The following is an 18,378-nucleotide window of genomic DNA, read 5'->3' as shown; positions in this document are numbered from 1 at the left end:
CTGACGGACTGATCACCAACAGAGACTGTCCAATGAACAAAGTTTCAGGCCCTGGAGTCCTTGTATAGCAGAAAACAAATACCTTCAAAATATTCTAGACTAAATCACAGATTGTTATATGGTTATCCAAAAACAAACTAGTAAAATCTACTTGGGGCAGCTACCCCTAAGGCTAGGATTCTTGAGAAATATTGTTTGTATACTTTATAATTATCTAAAACAATTCCATTCCCTTTTCTCATCTAACTGCAAATGCTACGTTCTTTGCTAGCTAAAGTTGAATTCCAATTATCTATTTTAATATAGAGCACAATGACTTGGCTAATTGAAAAACCAAAGAAAAATCCCCCAGGCCTTAATTATAGCTTTAATTTTCCTTCTCTCAAAACTCTGTTAAAATAGATAAAGTAGCAAAAATGAATCCTTGAATTTTTTAGTCCCGTCTCTTGCCCCTTGTCCAGAGATACTAGTATAGCAATTACTAAGCAAAGTGATGGTTAAGAAGAATGGATAAATACAAAGAGGAGCTAGAAGCTCTGTTGTAAACACATTATCTAAATATTTGTGATCAGTCTTTTGTGCAGATATAAAAGTCCTCCAAGTCTTGGACTTGGCTGGGTCTTGTTCTCAAATCTTAGGAACATAGATACCATTTAAAGGATCATTTAACTGTCTTATAATCTATAATACATCGCCAATAGCTTGCCTAGTTACTTTAATTCAAAGCAAATTTGAAAAGCGTATTTATTTTTTCTTCCTTTTAGGGGGACAGTATGCTATTTAAAAAGGAAAAATTGTGAACTACTAAATTCTACATTTATTTTCTGGTTTATACTAACTGTACCTTTAACACACACACACACACACACACACGCGCACACACACACACACACACACACACACACACAAAACAAGTACTGAGATTTGGAAGAGAAAACTAAATCCAAATCCTGTTCTCTTATTTTGAGTCTCACATATGGTTTCACTTACAAAAATGAAAAACTGCTTGTTGACAAACTCATTTCTACTAATTATTCTTCAACACGTTCTAAGTTTCAGCAGTGTTATAAGTTGGTAAAAATTAAGTTTGATAAAATAAGAAATTAAAGTTGGCATTAGTGTCCTGCCCCTTACTTACATATAAGCTAAATATGTAATTCTGGCACTAAAACGATTCTTAACCAATTGCTAGTTAATTGCTTGTGAATATTTTAAACCTCGCCTAGGAATTCCTTTATAATGACAGATTTTGAGATACTGCTAAAAATATATATAAACATAGAAACCTAAGTGTTCTAGCTTGCTATAAAACACTTGAATTAGGCATTATTCACAATAGCCAAGATATGGAAATAACCTAGATGTCTGTCAATGGATGAATGGATTAAGAAAATGTAGTATAAATATATAACGGAATATCATTCCCTTAAAAAGGAAGGAAATCCTGCCATTGCAACAACATGGATGAATCTGGAGGACATTATGCTGACTGATATAAGCCAGACACAGAAAGACAAACACTATATGATTTAACTTACATGTGGAATCTAAAAATGTCAAACTCAGAAGCAGAGAGTAGAATGATGGTTACTAATGGCTGGGGACAGGGGAAACATGGGGAAATATTGGCCGAAGGGTACAAAGTTTCAGTTATACAGGATAAATTATGAAGATCTAATGTATAACATGGTGACTATGGTTAATAATATTGCATTAAATAATTGAAATTTGCTGAGAGAGTAGATCTCAATTGTTTTCACCAAAAAAAAAAAAAAAAAAAAGGTAACTATTTGAGGTGATGGATATGTTAATTAGCTTGATTGCGGTAATCATTCACGTCATATACATATACCGAAACATCATATTGTATACCTTAAATATACACAATTTTTATTTGTCAATTATACCTCAATAAAGCTGGAAAACAAAATAAACCAAAACAAGACATTTACATTAAATAGTAAATTTGTGATTTGAGACTTTTTCAAAACGATCATTAAATATTTATTGAACACTTATTATGCATACAGCTGTTTGGGAGAATCAAAGAAAGCTAAAGTTCTTTGCCCTTGCTGAGTTAGCAAGGTATAAATGACAATTAATGAGATATGTAACAATTCAATTAAAAATCATCACGTGAATAATATACAAAGTAGATATCACATGACTATTTTTATAGCACAGTGCTTTATTAATACAATGTTTTTGATGATACTAATGGTTATGCTGAGGAAAGAAATCCTAGAATAACAATTAAGACAAAACAATTTTATGGCCCTCATTGACTTAAAAACTGTAAGATTTTTTCATTACGTAGCATTCCCTTTGGTGATAAATGCTATTTCTGGTCAAGATTAGCAATTACCTATTGCAAAAACTGCTTTTAACTAATGAAAAATAATATGAAAATTTCTGCCAGAATGTTAACTCCCAGTACAGAACTTCAAGAAAAAAACCACAGTGCTAGATTTGCTTTGATTGCAAAATATTTTTCACTGTACTCTGCTTGACCCTAAAACTTCTAATATTTAAAATTAACTCATGGCTAGCTAGATCAACTGTGCTATGAGTCTCTTTGAAAGTTATGATTCAGGGTTGGCTACTACATGGAATGAATATTATTATTTAATATTAAATTATTCAAGACTATAAAACACAGAGTAAATTATCATGTTAAATAATTTAGAGATGAGATTATTGGGTTACTGTATTGTAGGGGACACCAAGATGAGGGACAAAAGCAAGGGACTCAAGACATAATATCTTTATAGTTTTCAAAAGAGAAATATAAATGGAAGATGCACTGCTGAACAGACCAACCACAATCCCATGTCTAAATTCTGAATAACTGTAGCATTCTTTCTTGTTCAGCTCATCATTTCTTTTACTGATCAATTTAAATGGCTCTCTGAAAGGAAACAGTTTGGTAATGTTATTTTTTCTAAGAAAAAATAGGACAGAATAAATGTTAACCATAACAGAAGAAAACAACAGAAGTAAGTGAAGGCTTATTTTAGAGCAAATGACTAGCATAAGAGGAAAAGTAGTAAAATATAGGTCAAGATAGAATTTTAAACAGAAGGTAAGTAATTTGATTTTGATTCTGAAAGAAAATATTTAATGAGGAAAATTGATAAAATAGGCAATAGGTCAAGTGCTCTTACAAGAATCATGTTTAGAGTTTTATAACATTTGTACAACAAAAAAGATTTCTATGTGTCACTAACTGGCTCACTTACTAAATGATATGTTTTTCATAAAATGAACTAGAATTTATATAGTTTTATGCCCATGGTTATAATGGGATTTGAGCTTATATGGGTAGATAAAGTGGCAGAAGCTTTGGATTGTAATGTTTGTAACTGGGAAGAATAGAGAAGAAAGTAGAATGACTCAGATTTTAATACTTATTAAAACCAGAACGCTTTCGATTTTTCCAATTATGAGATTTGATTGACCAGAAGTAAAGGATGCAAATGTAGATGGAAAAGGAGGTGCACAAATATTGCAAGAGATTAAGAAGAACTGAGAAATTCAGCATGAGGGGGGAAAAAAGATACCACAAAAAAAGAGGAAAGCCAAAAATATTTTTAAAGGTATAAGATTTAACTTTGATAGGTGAAAAATATGTTGCCATTCTATTTCTTGAATGGAGGATAAAGAGAAAATGGAAGTAAGAAAATCTTCCTGAGGGAGGTGCCAGAATTTTATTAAGAAAAGTGACTTTTGTTTTCCCCAAAAGTTCAATATTTACACTAAAATATTAACAAACATCCCCTCCCCCTTAACATATTCTGAACAGCTGGAGCAGTATTACAGAGTAAAGTAAAAGCATTCTGGGTTCTTTACACAGAAGGCTGACTTAGTTCTGCCATACGGTTTCATTTAGGTCAACACTACTCTTATTTAATGTGCTTTCAGTTAATCTAGTAACATTATGCCATATATGTGTGCTTTCAGAGTAACTCAGGCCTAATAACTACTGGAAAAACTTAATAATGAAAGAAAACCCCAGTAAACTTATGCATACTTGAAATGAATGAAATCAAAACCATCACTTTTATAATAGTATTTGTTTAAAACACTTAACCTAGTGGCAATAATTCATTCAAAAAATCAATAAAAGCCCTTATAGTAATAAGATTCAAGGTATGACCTATTTTTCTTTTTTAAAAATTAATTAATTAATTAATTAATTAATGGCTGTGTTGGGTCTTTGTTGCTGCATGCGGGCTTTCTCTAGTTGCGGCAAGCGGGTTGTGGTGTGCGGGCTTTTCATTGCAGTGGCTTCTCTTGTTGCAGAGCATGGACTCTATGCGCACGGGCTCAGTAATCGTGGCTTGTGAGCTCTAGAGCGTAGGCTCAGTAGTTGTAGCACATGGGCTTAGTTGCTCCGTGGCATGTGGGATCTTCCCGGACCAGGGCTCAAACCCATGTCCCCTGCATTGGCAGGTGGATTCTTAACTACTGTGCCACCAGGGAAGTCCATGACTTATTTTTCAATGTTTCACTTACCGACACAGTTAGGTTCTCCCATATTATGTCAGAGGCAGAAATATTGGACTCCCTCCATTCCTTCAATGTATCATTGCTAGGATTATGTGGTTCCACACAGTTACACCTGCAAAGGCAAAACAGTGTCTTTTGTGAAGTATCTTTTTGTCACCATACTTAAAACAAATGTGTGATGGGTCCTTCTTCCCCAGTCACAGCCTTCCTCCATCTGAGAGATAAGTAGGTAGCTCATCCTAAACTCCAAAACACACTATTTTCAGACAGAAGGATAGATATATTGCTAGGACATTAGATCACTTCTAATGTTTCCTGGAATGAGAGGTCATTCCTTCTCTGTCCCCACCAGAGGAAATTTTTTAAAGTGTAGGTTAGAACACGGGGTTTTTGAGGCCTTTTAAACCAAGATGCTTTCTAGACCTTACAACAACCATTTGCCTCTAAATTATAAGTCAAGTGGGAAAAAATTATAAACATCCAAATGTATTATTATAATTTACTTATTTTTATTAATACTGTATAACTATATCAATTAAAATTGGAGTTTATAATTCATATTTTAGAGATCATTTAGAATTTTGCAATGTAATTTAAAATTAAAGCTAGGTTGAAGCAAGAACCCTAGGTATCTCAGGATATACTTTCTTTGTGATGAGTGATAGTTCTATTAAAAATCAACAAATCAGTATGCAAAAGATTTTTGAGTAGCTACTACATATAAAGTAACATGATGAACGCTGGGTGGGGTAAGAGCAGAGAGAATAGGAAAAAGCTGGGCAAAGTGGTACTGTTATGTAATAAAAAACAGCTTTTGATCTCATGTTCTTTATAACTTTGTAAGTAAATGAGAAGACAAAAGCAAAGATTATCAACAAGTTAATTGTCTTAGATGTTAACTTCAATTTACAAATTGTTTCAAAAATTCATTCATAAGTCTATTATTTGCCCTTCAGAGAGCATTTTCTTATAGAAGCATTTTAGAAAAATAGTGGTTGGGCTCCCAGATTAAGCCACATATATACTACATAACTTTAATATTAGTTGGATTGCTGTTTTAGTGATATTAATTGAACTGTAGAACCCAACTGCCATTATTTCTATAGGAAAATATATTACAGTCTCTACTTGATAAATTCCTCTGCCTAAGCAACAGTCTCTCTTCTTTTATTTATTTATTTATTTTTGCGGTATGCGGGCCTCTCACTGTTGTGGCCTCTCCCATTGCGGAGCACAGGCTCCGGACACGCAGGCTCAGTGGCCATGGCTCATGGGCCTAGCCACTCTGCAGCATGTGGGATCTTCCCGGACCATGGCACGAACCCGTGTCCCCTGCATCGGCAAGCAGACTCTCAACCACTGCGCCACCAGGGAAGCCCTCTCTTCTGTCTTTTACATCAGAAATTTTAGTCTGTTCTTTTTTTTTACCACCACTCATTCATTATTCAAAGTGTACTGAGTGTCTATTATTACAAGAAACTCTCCTTGACTTGGGCAATACAGACAGGTATGTTCCTGCTCTCACTAAGAGATGTTAGAGTATTCCCCACCTGGGCTCACATGGGGCTGGGCCTCTAAAAAAACAGAGGATTCCAATGAGAAAGTTGTTGATGAGGATTTTAAGGGAATGAGACATGGAAGTATTAGCTACTATGAGCAGCTACAGTGACCACCATGGTATCAGAGGGAGGAAACACAGCAAAAGGGAAACAGTCCCCTGAGATGCAGTAATAGTCATTCATTAATGCAATTTATTCAAATCTATAGGTTCTCAAGTCCCAGATTAGTTGTACATAATCCCAGAACACAGGATTATGTGTCAGAAAGGCCTTTGTCCTTTACTGGCTGTGTGGCCAGCGGCAAATTATTTAAGCACTCTAAATCTTGGTTTCCTCATAAATAAAATGCAGACTGAAATGCTTACCTTGTAGAGCTATTATGAAGAATAAGTAATATGATATATATTAAGTGCCTGGTATACATTTATGCAGTTTTGAAATTGTAGCTGCCATCATCATCATGGTTCTCATCATTATTTTCTGGTTCATTTTTCAGTTTTTCATATGATATAATAAAACTGTTAACTTTCAATTAATGTAATACAAAAAAAACACTAGGCTTTTCTCTAACATGCTGATACTCTTTATTTTGCTTCCAGTGCTTTAAAAAGAATTAAATTCTGACGAGCATTATAACAGTTTTGCTACTATCACTAAGAATCTATCAAAAGAAAGAAAATTCCTGTTTAATTCTGACTCTAGGTCATTAGATCACTAGGCAAACATGGTAAAGATAATATATGAAGAGAGAGAGAATAATTTCATTTAAAAATATCTTAAATTATTAAAAAATAACACTAAAACCATTAAATCACTGAATATTTTCTAAAATTAAAAATCAGGTTTGGCTTCTAGCTTAAGAAAGAGGACTGAACACACATGTTTATTTTCTCATTACCTAGAATTCATTAAGCAAAGAAATAATATAAAAAGAAACATGAGGAGAAATATCAACAAAAGAGAGATGTAAACAAATGGAATATGAAAAGCATATGAAAGCAGGATGTTTGTAAAAGCAGAACAGAAGAGTAATACTAACAATAATAGTACTTTTATGTTTAATCCTTAAAATAGGTAGTATTAATCACATGAAAATATCAAAGCACGAGTGATGTGGCCAAGGTTACACAGCTAGAAACATCAGAGCCAGAATTTAAACCTAGGCAGTCTGCTCCTAATGACTAACTTAAAAAAATAGAAATATTTACATAGAAACATAAATATATATACATATTTATATATACATATAAAATTTATATATTTATATAGGATATATATATATCCTTCCAACTGCAGTAAAGGAAGGACCTGGCCTGCCAAGTAGAATCCCAAAAAGGGTCTGAACTAAGAGAAGATGTTGGGATGAAGGAAAGAGTGTTTTCCAACCTAAGAAAGCAGTGAAAGAACTCTCAGAAAGACAAATGTATGGTAAAGCCCAAGAGAAGCACGGAAGAAGTGAAATCACAAGATGGCTGAATGGAAAGTCCCAGTGCTCCTTCCCCCATAGAAACTTCAATTTAACAACAATATATGGACCAAAATACTGTGATGAGAATTCCAGAATCCAGTTAAGATGTTGCAGTACCTGAGTGCAAAGCTGTGAACAGCCACATTCAAACGGGTAAGAGCAATTTCACTTTAACTGCATCAGCCCCTCCTCTAAGCTGGCACAGCTCAGCAGTGGTAGAGAATACCCTGGCTTACACTTTTTACACTGGGGGTGAAGAGAAAATAGAGGCTGCATCTGACATTCCAGCTCTTCAGAGGGCTACTGAGGGACTGGTATCTGTCTTGTCATAAAATGTCATAAAATGGCAACTGTCTCACCTAACCTGGGATGCTGATGGGGACTCATCATATGGTAGATATCTGGAGGCCTCTGAGAACAAGAGATAGCAGAGAATCTTGCTACTGTAAGTTCTATGGTTTTACAGTAGCAAGATTCTCTGCTATCCCTTGTTCTCAGAGGGAGCAAAAGATTATGAGCCCCTGGAAAAAGAAACCAGCAATACTAATTGAGAAATTGCACACACGAGGCTCAGAGAATTTGCATCCCCTTCCCTCCAAGAAAGGGTTAGAGAGGCCCCTAGAATCTCTATTCAAGCTGATTAATAAGAGTCTTCTGCACAAAGAGCAAGTTCCTAAAGGCTATGAAAGGTGGCTGTTATTTCAAATGTGCCAATCCTAAAACAAAGTTATGGGACACATGAAGAAACAGGGCAACATGGTCCATACAAAGGAATAAAATAAATCAGAAACTTATCTTAAAGCAATAGAGGTATATAAATTACCTGACAGAATTTAAATAACCATTATAATGATACTCTATGAGATCAAGAAAATGATGCATAAACAAAATGAAAATATCAACAAAAAGATAGAAAATATTTAAAAAGAACAAAATAGAAATTTTGGAGCTAAAGAATACAATAATTGAACTAAAAAATTCAGTAGAGGAGTTCAACATCAGACTCAATTAAGCAGAAGAAAGAATCAGTGAACTTGAGGACATGTCACTTGAAATTATTCAGTCAGAAGAACAAAATGAAAAAAGAATGAAAAAGAGTGAAGAAAGCCTGAGGAACACATGGGATATCATAAGCAAATCAATATATGCATCATGGGAGCCCCAGAAGAAGAAGAAAGAAAATAAAGGACAGAAAGCTTATTTAAAGAAATAGTGCCCCAAAACTTCCCAAAAATGGGGAAGGAAATGACATCCATATTTAAGAAACCCAATGAATTCCAACCATTGTGAATCCAAAGAAATCACACTAAGACATATTATAATCAAACTGTTAAAAGTCAAATACAGAGAAAATTTCAACAGCAGCAAGAGAAAAGCTAATCACCATGTGCAAGAGAAGTTCCATAATACTACCAGTGGATTTTTCAGCCTGAACTCTACAGACCAGAAGGCAGTGGTATGACATATTCAAAGTGCTAAAAGGGAAAACTTCCAACCAAGAATACTATATCTGGTAAAAAATGGGGGAGTTCAAAAATGAAGGAGAAATAAAACCTTCCCAGGTTTCAAAAATAAAGCTGAAGGAGTTCATCACCACTATATCTGCCTTATAAGAAATGCTAAAGGGAATCCTTCAAGTTCAAACAAAAGGACGCTGAACAGCAACACAAAAACATATGAAAGTATAAAGCTTGCTAATAAAGGTAAGTATATAGACAAATACAAAATACTGTAATGGTGGTACATAAATCACTTTTAATTCTGGTATAGAAGTTGAAGGACAAAAGTATTTTTAGACACTATTACTATAAAAATATGTTAATGGATACACAATATGAAAGGATGTAATTTTTTATATCAATAACATAAAAAGTGTAACAAGGGGGGAGTAAAAGTGAAGAGTATTTGTATGCAATTGAAGTTAAGTTTTATCAGCTTAAAATAGATTGTTGTAAATATAAGATGTTTTATGTAAGCCCCATGGTAACCAAAAAGAAAATACCTTTTTGTGTAGAACATCCACAAAAGAAAATAAGAAAGGAATCAAAACATATCACTACTAAAAAAAAAAAAAAATCAACAAAACACAAAGGAAGTAAAAAAGAGAGGAAAGGGGGCAGGTGACAAAAATGTTACGGGACAGAAAACAACTAATAAAATGGCAATAGTAAGTTCTTCTCTATAAATAAGTACTTAAATGTAAGTGGATTTTACTCCCCAATCAAAAGACATAGAATGACTAAACGGATAAAAAAAAGATCTAACTATATGCTGTCTAGAAGAGACTTGTGATTTAGGAACACACATAGAGTGAAAGTTAAAGTATAGAAAACAATATTATATGCAAATGGCAACCAAAAGAGAGCAGGTGTCAGGGTGGGCCATAATCATATCAGACAAATAGACTTTAAGTCAAAAACTGTCAAAAGAGACAAGGAAGGACATTATATAAGGCTAAAAGAGTCAATTAACCAGGAAGATATAACAATTAAAAAGATATACGCACCTAACAGCAGAGTACCCAAATATATGAAGGAAACATTGACAGAAGTGAAGAGAAAGATAGATAGTAACACAATTATATTAGGATATTTCAATACCTCACTTTAAATAATGGATAGATCCAAATAGAATATGAATAAGGAAACAGAGGACTTGAACAACACTATAGACCAAATGAACCTAATAGCATATACAGAACATTTCACCCACCAGCAGCAGAATACACAGAGTTCTCAAACACACACAAAACATTCTCCACAAGAGATCACATGTTAGGTCACAAAACTAGTCTTAACAGATGTAAGAAGACTGAAATCATACTAAGTATACTTTCCAACCACAGTGCAATGAAACTAGAAATCAATAACAGAAGGAAAACTAAAAAATTCACAAATGCATGGAAATTAAGCAACATATCCTTGAACAACCAATGGACCAAAGAAGATATCAAAAGAGAAATTAGAAAATATCTTAAGACAAATGAAAACAAAAACAACATACTAAAACTTATAGGATGCAGCAAAAGCAGTACTAAGAGGGAAGTTTATAGCAATAACTGCCTATATTAAAAAGATGAAAATTCTCAAATAAACAACCTAACTTTAAAGCAGAAAGAACTAGAAGAAGAAAAACAAAGCCCAAAGTTAGCAGAAGGAAGGAAATAATAATCATCAGAGCATAAATAAGTGAAATAGAGACTAGAAAAACAACAGTAGAGATCAATGAAACTGAGTCGGTTTTTTAAAAAACCCAACAAATTGACAAACTTTTAGCTAGACTAAGAAAAAAAATAAAGACTCAAAATTATAAATGAAAGAGGAGATGTTACAACTAATGTCACAGAGATTAAAAGGATTATAAGAGATTACTATGAGCAATTCCAAGCCAACAAGTTGGATAGCCTGGAAGAAATGGATAAATTCCTAGAAACATGTAATTTATCAAGAATGAATCATGAAGAAATAGAAATTCTGAACAGACCTATAGCTAGTAAGGAGTTTGAATCAGTAATCAAAAACTTCCCAACAAAGAAAAGCCCATGACCAGATGGTTTCACTGGCGAATTCTACCACACATTTAAAGAACTGATGCCAATCCTTCTAAAACTCTTCCAAAAAACTGAAGAGGAGGGAACACTTCCAAACTCATTTTATGAAGCCAGAATTACCCTGATACCAAAACCAGAAAAAGACATCAAAAGAAAACTATAAAACAATATTCTTAATGAATATAGATTCAAAAATCCTCAACAAAATAATAACAAACTAAATTCAACAATACATTAAAAGGATCATACATCATAACCAAGTAGGATTTATCCGTGGAACACAAGAATGGTTCAACAAACAAATATCAATCATTGTGATACACCACATTAATGGAACAAAGGATACAATCACATGATCAACTCAATAGATGCACAAAAAGCATTTGACAAATTCAACACCCTTTCATGATAAAAACACTCATCACACTAGGAATAGAAGGGAATTATCTCAACATAGTAAAAGTCATATATGACAAGCCCACAGCTAACATCAGAATCACTGGGGAAAAACCAGAAGTTTTTCCTCTAAGATAAAGAACAAGACAAGGATTCTCACTCCTGCCATTTCAATTCAAAATAGTACTGGAAGCCCTACTAGAGAAATTAGGTAAGAAAAAAAAGCATCCAAATTGGAAAGGAAGAAGTAAAATTATCTCTGCTTACAGATAACATAATCTAATACAAAGAAAACTCTAAAAATTCCATATATAAAAAAATTGTTAGAAGTAATAAATGAATTCAACAAAGTTGCAGGATAAAAATCAACATTAAAGGGGCTTCCCTGGTGGCACAGTGGTTGAGAGTCTGCCTGCTAATGCAGGGGACACGGGTTCATGCCCCAGTCCAGGAAGATCCCACGTGCCACGGAGTGGCTGGGCCCGTGAGCCATGGCTGCTGCGCCTGTGTGTCCGGAGCCTGTGCTCTGCAATGGGAGAGGCCACAACAGTGAGAGGCCTGCGTACCGCAAAAAAAAAAAAAAAAAAAAAATCAACATTAAAAAACTCAGTTGAGTTTCTATAAACAACAATGTGCAATCTAAAAAGGAAATTAAGGAAACAACCTGATTTACAATAGCATCAATAAGAATAAAATACTTAGAAATAAACTTAACCAAAGATGTGAACGATTTTTACACTTAAAACTATAAAACATTGCTGAAAGAAATTAGAGGACACAAATAAATGGAAAGATATAAATGTGTTCATGAATTGGAAGACTTAATATTGTTAAAAACACCCATATTACCTGAAGTGATCTACAAATTCAGTGCAATCGCTACCAAAATCCCAATGACATTTTTTATAGAAATAGAAAGAATAATCCTAAAATTCATATGGAACCATGAAGGATCCTGAATAGTCAAAACAATCTTGAGAAAAAAAGAATGAAGTTGGAAGCCTCACACTTCCTAATTTCAAAATATATTACAAAGCTAGAGTAATACAAACAGTATGGTACTAGAACAAAGACAGATATATAGACCAATAGAACAGAATAGAGAGCCCAGAAATAAACTCTCACCTATGCAGTCAAAAGACCTTCAAAAAGAATGGCAAAGCTGCACAATGGGGAAATGCTGAAGTCTCTTCAACAAATCATGCTGGGAAAATCAGATATCCACAAGCAAAAGAATAAAATTGAACCCTTATCTGACACTATACACAGAAATCAATTCAAAATAAATAAAAGACTTAAACATTAGACCTAAATCTATAAAATTTCTAGAAGAAAATGGGGAAAGCTTTATTACATTGGTCTTAGCAATGATTTCTTGGATATGACACCAAAACACAGGTAATAAATGCAAAAATAGACAGTGGGACTACATTAAACTAAAAAGCTTCTACATAGCCAAGGAAACAATAAGCAGAATGAAAAGGCAACCTGTGGAATGGGAGGAAATACATGCAAACTGTATCTGATAAGGCATTAATATCCAAAATATATAAAGAATTGCTACAACTCAATAGCAATAAAACAAATCACTCAATTTAAAAATGGACAAAGAAAAATAAAAAATATAAATAAATAAAAATAAAAATGGACAAATGACCTAAATAGATATTTCCCCGAAGAAGATCTACAAATGGTCAATAAGTATATGAAAAGATTTTTGACATCACTAATCATCAGGGAAATGCAAATTGAAACTACAATGAAGTATCATCTCACACCTGTTAGGATGACCAATACGAATGAAACAAAACAAAACAACAGAAAATAAGAAGCATTGGTGAGAATGTGGAGAAACTGGAACCCTTGTGCATGGTTGTTAGAAATGTAAAATGGTGCAGCCACTATGGAAAACACTCTATAGGTTCCACCAAAAAATAAAAATAGAGCTACTACATGATCCAGCAATCCCATTTCTGGATCCAAAGAGAACTAGATCTTGAAGAGATATTACATTCCCACGTTCATTTCAGTATTGTTCGCAATGAGCCAAGAAGTGGAAACAATCTAAATGTCCATCAACAGATGAATGGATTTTAAAAAGTATAATATATACATACAATGGAATATTATTCAGCCATTTAAAAAAAAGAAGGAAATTCTGTCATAAGCTACAACATGGACGAACATTAAGGATATTGTGCAAAGTGAAATAGAAGGACAAATACTGCATGATTCCACTTATATGAGGTATCTAAAGAATTGTGGTTTCCAGGGATGGGAAGAGAGAAATGGGGAGTTGCTGTTCAATGGGTACAGAGTTTTAGTTATGCACTATGAAAAAGTTCTGGAGATCTGCTGTGCAACATCTGCTGTACTCTACACTTAAACTTTTAATAAAGAGTTAACAGGATAGAATTATTGAATTCTTGGGGAAGCTAGAGGACGTTCAAGCACAGAAGCCGAGAGCAAAAGAAGGCAGTCAGGAATTCCAGGAAAAATAAAAGGCTTTACAAGAAAGACATGTTCCAAAGAGGAAGAAAACTGAAATATATAATGATTTTGAGCAGCTCATGAAATGTTGAAAAAGAAAATTCATTTTACCATGATGTTAAGAACACTGTTGGGTTTTTATTCTTCACTATATATATTTTTAGTTATTTTCTTAGTGGTTGCTGTACAGCTTACCACATACATTCAGTTATTAGGCTCCATTAATTGCTCACTGATTGTGCTATTGTTTTTGACAGAAACCTGGGGCCTAAAATGCTCTGGTGGTATGATGCAATTAAACTCTAGCTCCTTTGCAGTTGAAGTCATTGTTTGAGGTTCTTCTGGCCCCAAGAGGACTCTCCTTAGCTGTCTCTTTTCCTGGTTCTCTCTGGTATAGTAGCTAGCCTATTGTTTAGCCTGTGTCTCTCATAAAGCTACCTACCTCCTCTTAATTGCTTTTCACCAGAACTTCCATTATTTTTTTAATTTAGTTTAATTTTTATTTTATACGGGAGTATAGTTGATTTACAATGTTGTGTTAGTTTCAGGTGTACAGCAAAATGATTTAGTTATACATATATATATATATATATATATATATGTATATATATATATCCCTTCTTTTTCAGATTCTTTTCCCATATAGGTTATTACAGAATACTGGATTGAGTAGAGTTCCCTGTGCTATACAATAGGTCCTTGTTGATTATTTTATATATAGTAGTGTGTATATGTTAATTCCAAACTCCTAATTTATCCCTCCCCCCCACCTTTCCCTTTGGTAACCATAAGTTTATTTTCTTTCTTTTCTTTCTTCTTCTTCTTTTTTTAAATGTAGTTTCCTATTAAAGGAACTTCAGGTGTGAGGTAGATCAGGGAGATTTTTTTTAATTAATTAATTAATTTGTTGCATTGAGTCTTAGTTGTGGCAGGTGGGCTCCTTAGTTGCAGCTCGCGGATTCCTTAGTTGCAGCTTGCTGACTTCTTAGTTGCAGCACATGGGCTCCTTAGTTGGGGATCACCAGCTCCTTAGTTGCTGCATGCGAACTCCTAGGTGCGGCATGCATGTGGGATCTAGTTCCTGGACCAGGGATCAAACCCAGGCCCCCTGCACTGGGAGCACAGAGTCTTAACCACTGCACCACCAGAGAAGTTCCCATAAGTATGTTTTCGAAGTCTGTGAGTCTGTTTCTGTTTTGTAAATATGTTCATTGTACCATTTTTTTTTAGATTCCACATATAAGTGCTATCTGCTCTTAAAACAATTTCCAGAGACTTTCTATTATTGCTTTCTAGAATGATTTTCACCAGTAAAGTTGTTTCACCAGTGAGAGGGTCCTTAGAATTCCTTATGCTACCATTCTGGAAGAATGTTGTTTTCTGAATGCCATAGGAGTCATGATACTAGAGCCATAGAGAAAAAAATGTAACCTATGCACACTACTTGACTCTAGAGTGAGAAATATTTAAATAGCTATAACTATGTAAAGGTTTTTAAAATGTGGTTTTAAAAAAGTTTTTTAGAATCAACATTTAGGCAAATTGTTTAACACTTAACTATGGTTAGAGAATAAAAGATATGTTAACAACCACTACAATAGAATCAGGGGTAGGGAGATAGAAGGAAGAACAGAGAATTGAAAGGAAAGATAGAATTATTTATCTCTTCTTAAAGTATAAAAAATTAAGAAACGGAAACCTCATGTAAATAGAGTTGGGAGACCAGATGGGGGAGCCACATGCCCCAAGACAATAGCAGAGCTCAGTAGGAAGAAGAAAGACTTCCTCCCCTTTCCTGTCAAGAGCTCATCCAGGGAGAGGCTGTCACAATTCAGCCAATGAAAAGCCATGGACTGTTTGCTTACTATGGCCCTCCCAACTCCTTTTCCGCCTCTAGAAGGGTTCTCCTCTCCATTTTTGCAGGGGGCTTGCACGTTGTTATGCTTGCTGATCCCAAATTGAAATTATTTGCAGATTCTAAATAATAACCCCCCTTGTTTTGTTTTGTTTTGTTAGAGAAATAACTGGCAGTCTATTTGTTTTAGGTCAACAATTTGATGGCCCTTATGAGGATGCCCAGAAAACCCCCAACAACTCTGAGGCTGGTGAGCAAACAGGTGTGGTACCAACATTGAGCCCTTGTTGCTCACTGCTTTTCTCATCAACCCTGGATTTTGAGGGTTAGTCTTTCTCCTGGATCTAAGCTTCCATCCACTTTGCATTTTGAAGCTCTCCAGGTTTTATTCAGGATCTATTTCAAGGTTTCTTCCTTTCTGGTTAAGGCCTTGCTCTGTATGTGAGTATTCATTTGGCACTTTGGTATGATTTTGAAATCAGACTGTTCCAGCTGGAACTGGCTAGCCTTCGGCCCATTCCTTTTGGAACAGAAGCTGCTCCTCCTGGAACTGGCTAGTCTTTGGCCCATTTCTTCAGGAACAGGGGATGTTTCATTGGAACTGTGCCAGTTCAGCCTTTGGCCCAATTCCATTTCGAATAGGGGCTGTTCTATTGGAACTGTGCTGAGCAGCTTTTGGCCTGGCTCCTCTGGGACTAGACTGTTCCCTTAGAACTGGCTGGTATTAGGCCTGCAGGTTATTTGGGCTGTTTAAGCTATTTCACCTATTTGAGCTGCTTGAAAATTATTCTCTTACTCTAGAGAAACCCTCCAAGAAATGGGATCCCAGTTATCTAAATATTTTGAGGGTACCCCTCTTACAGGGACCCTGGCCAATTTTTGTTTGAAAACCACGATTCTTCCTCAGGCGCATTTCTAACTAAATGGATTGACCCAATCAAAGGCAATTTACAGTATCAATGGCGATTATGAGGAACTTTTTATATCTCCAAACTTAACTTTTCTTAAAGCTGAACTGGACAACCATAGCTCTAAAATTTCCAAAACTGAATGGAATGCATATTTCAATTGGTAATTTGAGGGTTCCAAATGTTATCAAGAGCCTAAAACTGCCTCTCTGCAAAATAGGACTTTAAGTTTTACTGAGGCAAACAAAGAAAGAAAGATAAAATGGCTTCCTAAGCCTCATGCTTTTCTTCTTTGGCTTCTTTATCTCAGGCTTTGCCTCTGGTGCTACCTTCCTCCTTTCCTTCTATGCCATATACAGCTCCTCTATACCCTCAGTTCCACCATACTAATTCTCTCACTGAAGTTCCCTTTTTCTCTGAAACTGCCCACTCCCTTTTCCTCTGAAGTTGTCCCTTAAAATTAAGCCTTTCGAGGATCCAGAGGCTAAACCCTTAATTTCTTATACTCCCTGGATCACAGGTGAACTGCCAGCCATAGTCAAAGATTTTCCCAGAGTAAATGAAGATTCTCATAGATTTGCTGAGGAATTTAATATAGTCAGTCAAATTTGTCAACTGGGTTTCTCTGACGTATCAGCTAGTTCATATACTTGTCAGTGAAGGCCAGGTTCAGCACTGGATGAAAATGCTAATTGGGAAAATCTTAAAAGATCTCTAGAATTACAACCAGAGACCCACCTACTAACTTATTATATGATCAGGCTCAGGAAATTGCTAGGTGTCTTCATAGGGCAATTTCTAGGGCTTTTCCAAAGCCTATTGATTAGAACAAAATTCAGACTTATACAAAAATTCTGATGAATCTGTTCATTACTATTACAATCGACTTCAGATTATTTTTTAAGAAAATTCTGGTCTTCCTTCAGATGTTGTTTCACCAAGGTTTTTAACTCTGTTTCTTAGTGGGTTGAACCTGGATCAGCCCACTAAGTAGGATGCAGTGGGAAATTGTGTTCACTCAAGATTTAATGTGGCAAACCAGCTCTCTCACACTCTAGAGGAGTCACCTAAAAGGGAGACCACTAAAATTCTTAATCTTCAATTCCAGCAAATTAAGCCCCCTAAATGAAACCAAAACCCTCCTACTTTCTGCTATTATTACAAAGAGCCAGAACATCAGAAAGGAGATTGGTACAAATGTACCTTCAGCCCTCTAACCAATGTCCTCTCAATTCTCAATGACATGGCTCCAAAGAACTACAGGGGCTCTTCACAATCTTCTTCTTAACTGGCTTAGAGAAACATTTCTCCAGATTGGGGATGAAATTCTTCCAGTCCTAACTGACAACAGAGCCACACTGTTGGTGCTCAGCCCCGCTACAACAAAGTGGCCCCTGCCTCGGTGTACTAAAACAGTCCAAATAGTGGGGATCTCTAATGAACCTCAAGAGGTTCCTGTCTCTAAACCTATTCCCTTTTGTTTAGGCTCTTTGAGAGATACACACCCTTTTCTCCTTAGTTCTTCTACCTCTAAGCATTTGTTAGGCTGAGACTTCTTAGAGAAGTATCATGCCAGAATTTCTTTCTCCCGAAAGGGGTAAATAATTCTAGAACTTCACAGTAGTCATTAAAGCAGCCAACCA

The 18,378-nt window shown here is 35.1% G+C and overlaps 1 protein-coding gene across 4 annotated transcripts in view; it reads right to left on the bottom strand.

The window, feature by feature from the left end:
- SLC4A10 (solute carrier family 4 member 10) overlaps positions 1 to 18,378 on the bottom strand; it is a 221,952-nt gene that overhangs the window by 35,910 nt on the left and 167,664 nt on the right. For all 4 annotated transcript variants that reach the window (XM_065881067.1, XM_065881068.1, XM_065881069.1 and 1 more), the window contains one exon: positions 4,516 to 4,621. In XM_065881067.1, the coding sequence (XP_065737139.1) occupies positions 4,516 to 4,621 (106 nt within the window). The remainder of the gene's footprint in view (positions 1 to 4,515; positions 4,622 to 18,378) is intronic.

This window comes from Phocoena phocoena, chromosome 7 (genome assembly GCF_963924675.1).
Source record: "Phocoena phocoena chromosome 7, mPhoPho1.1, whole genome shotgun sequence".
In the NCBI taxonomy this organism is placed as follows: Eukaryota; Metazoa; Chordata; class Mammalia; order Artiodactyla; family Phocoenidae; genus Phocoena; species Phocoena phocoena.
This window is presented reverse-complemented; position numbering and strand designations above follow the sequence as displayed.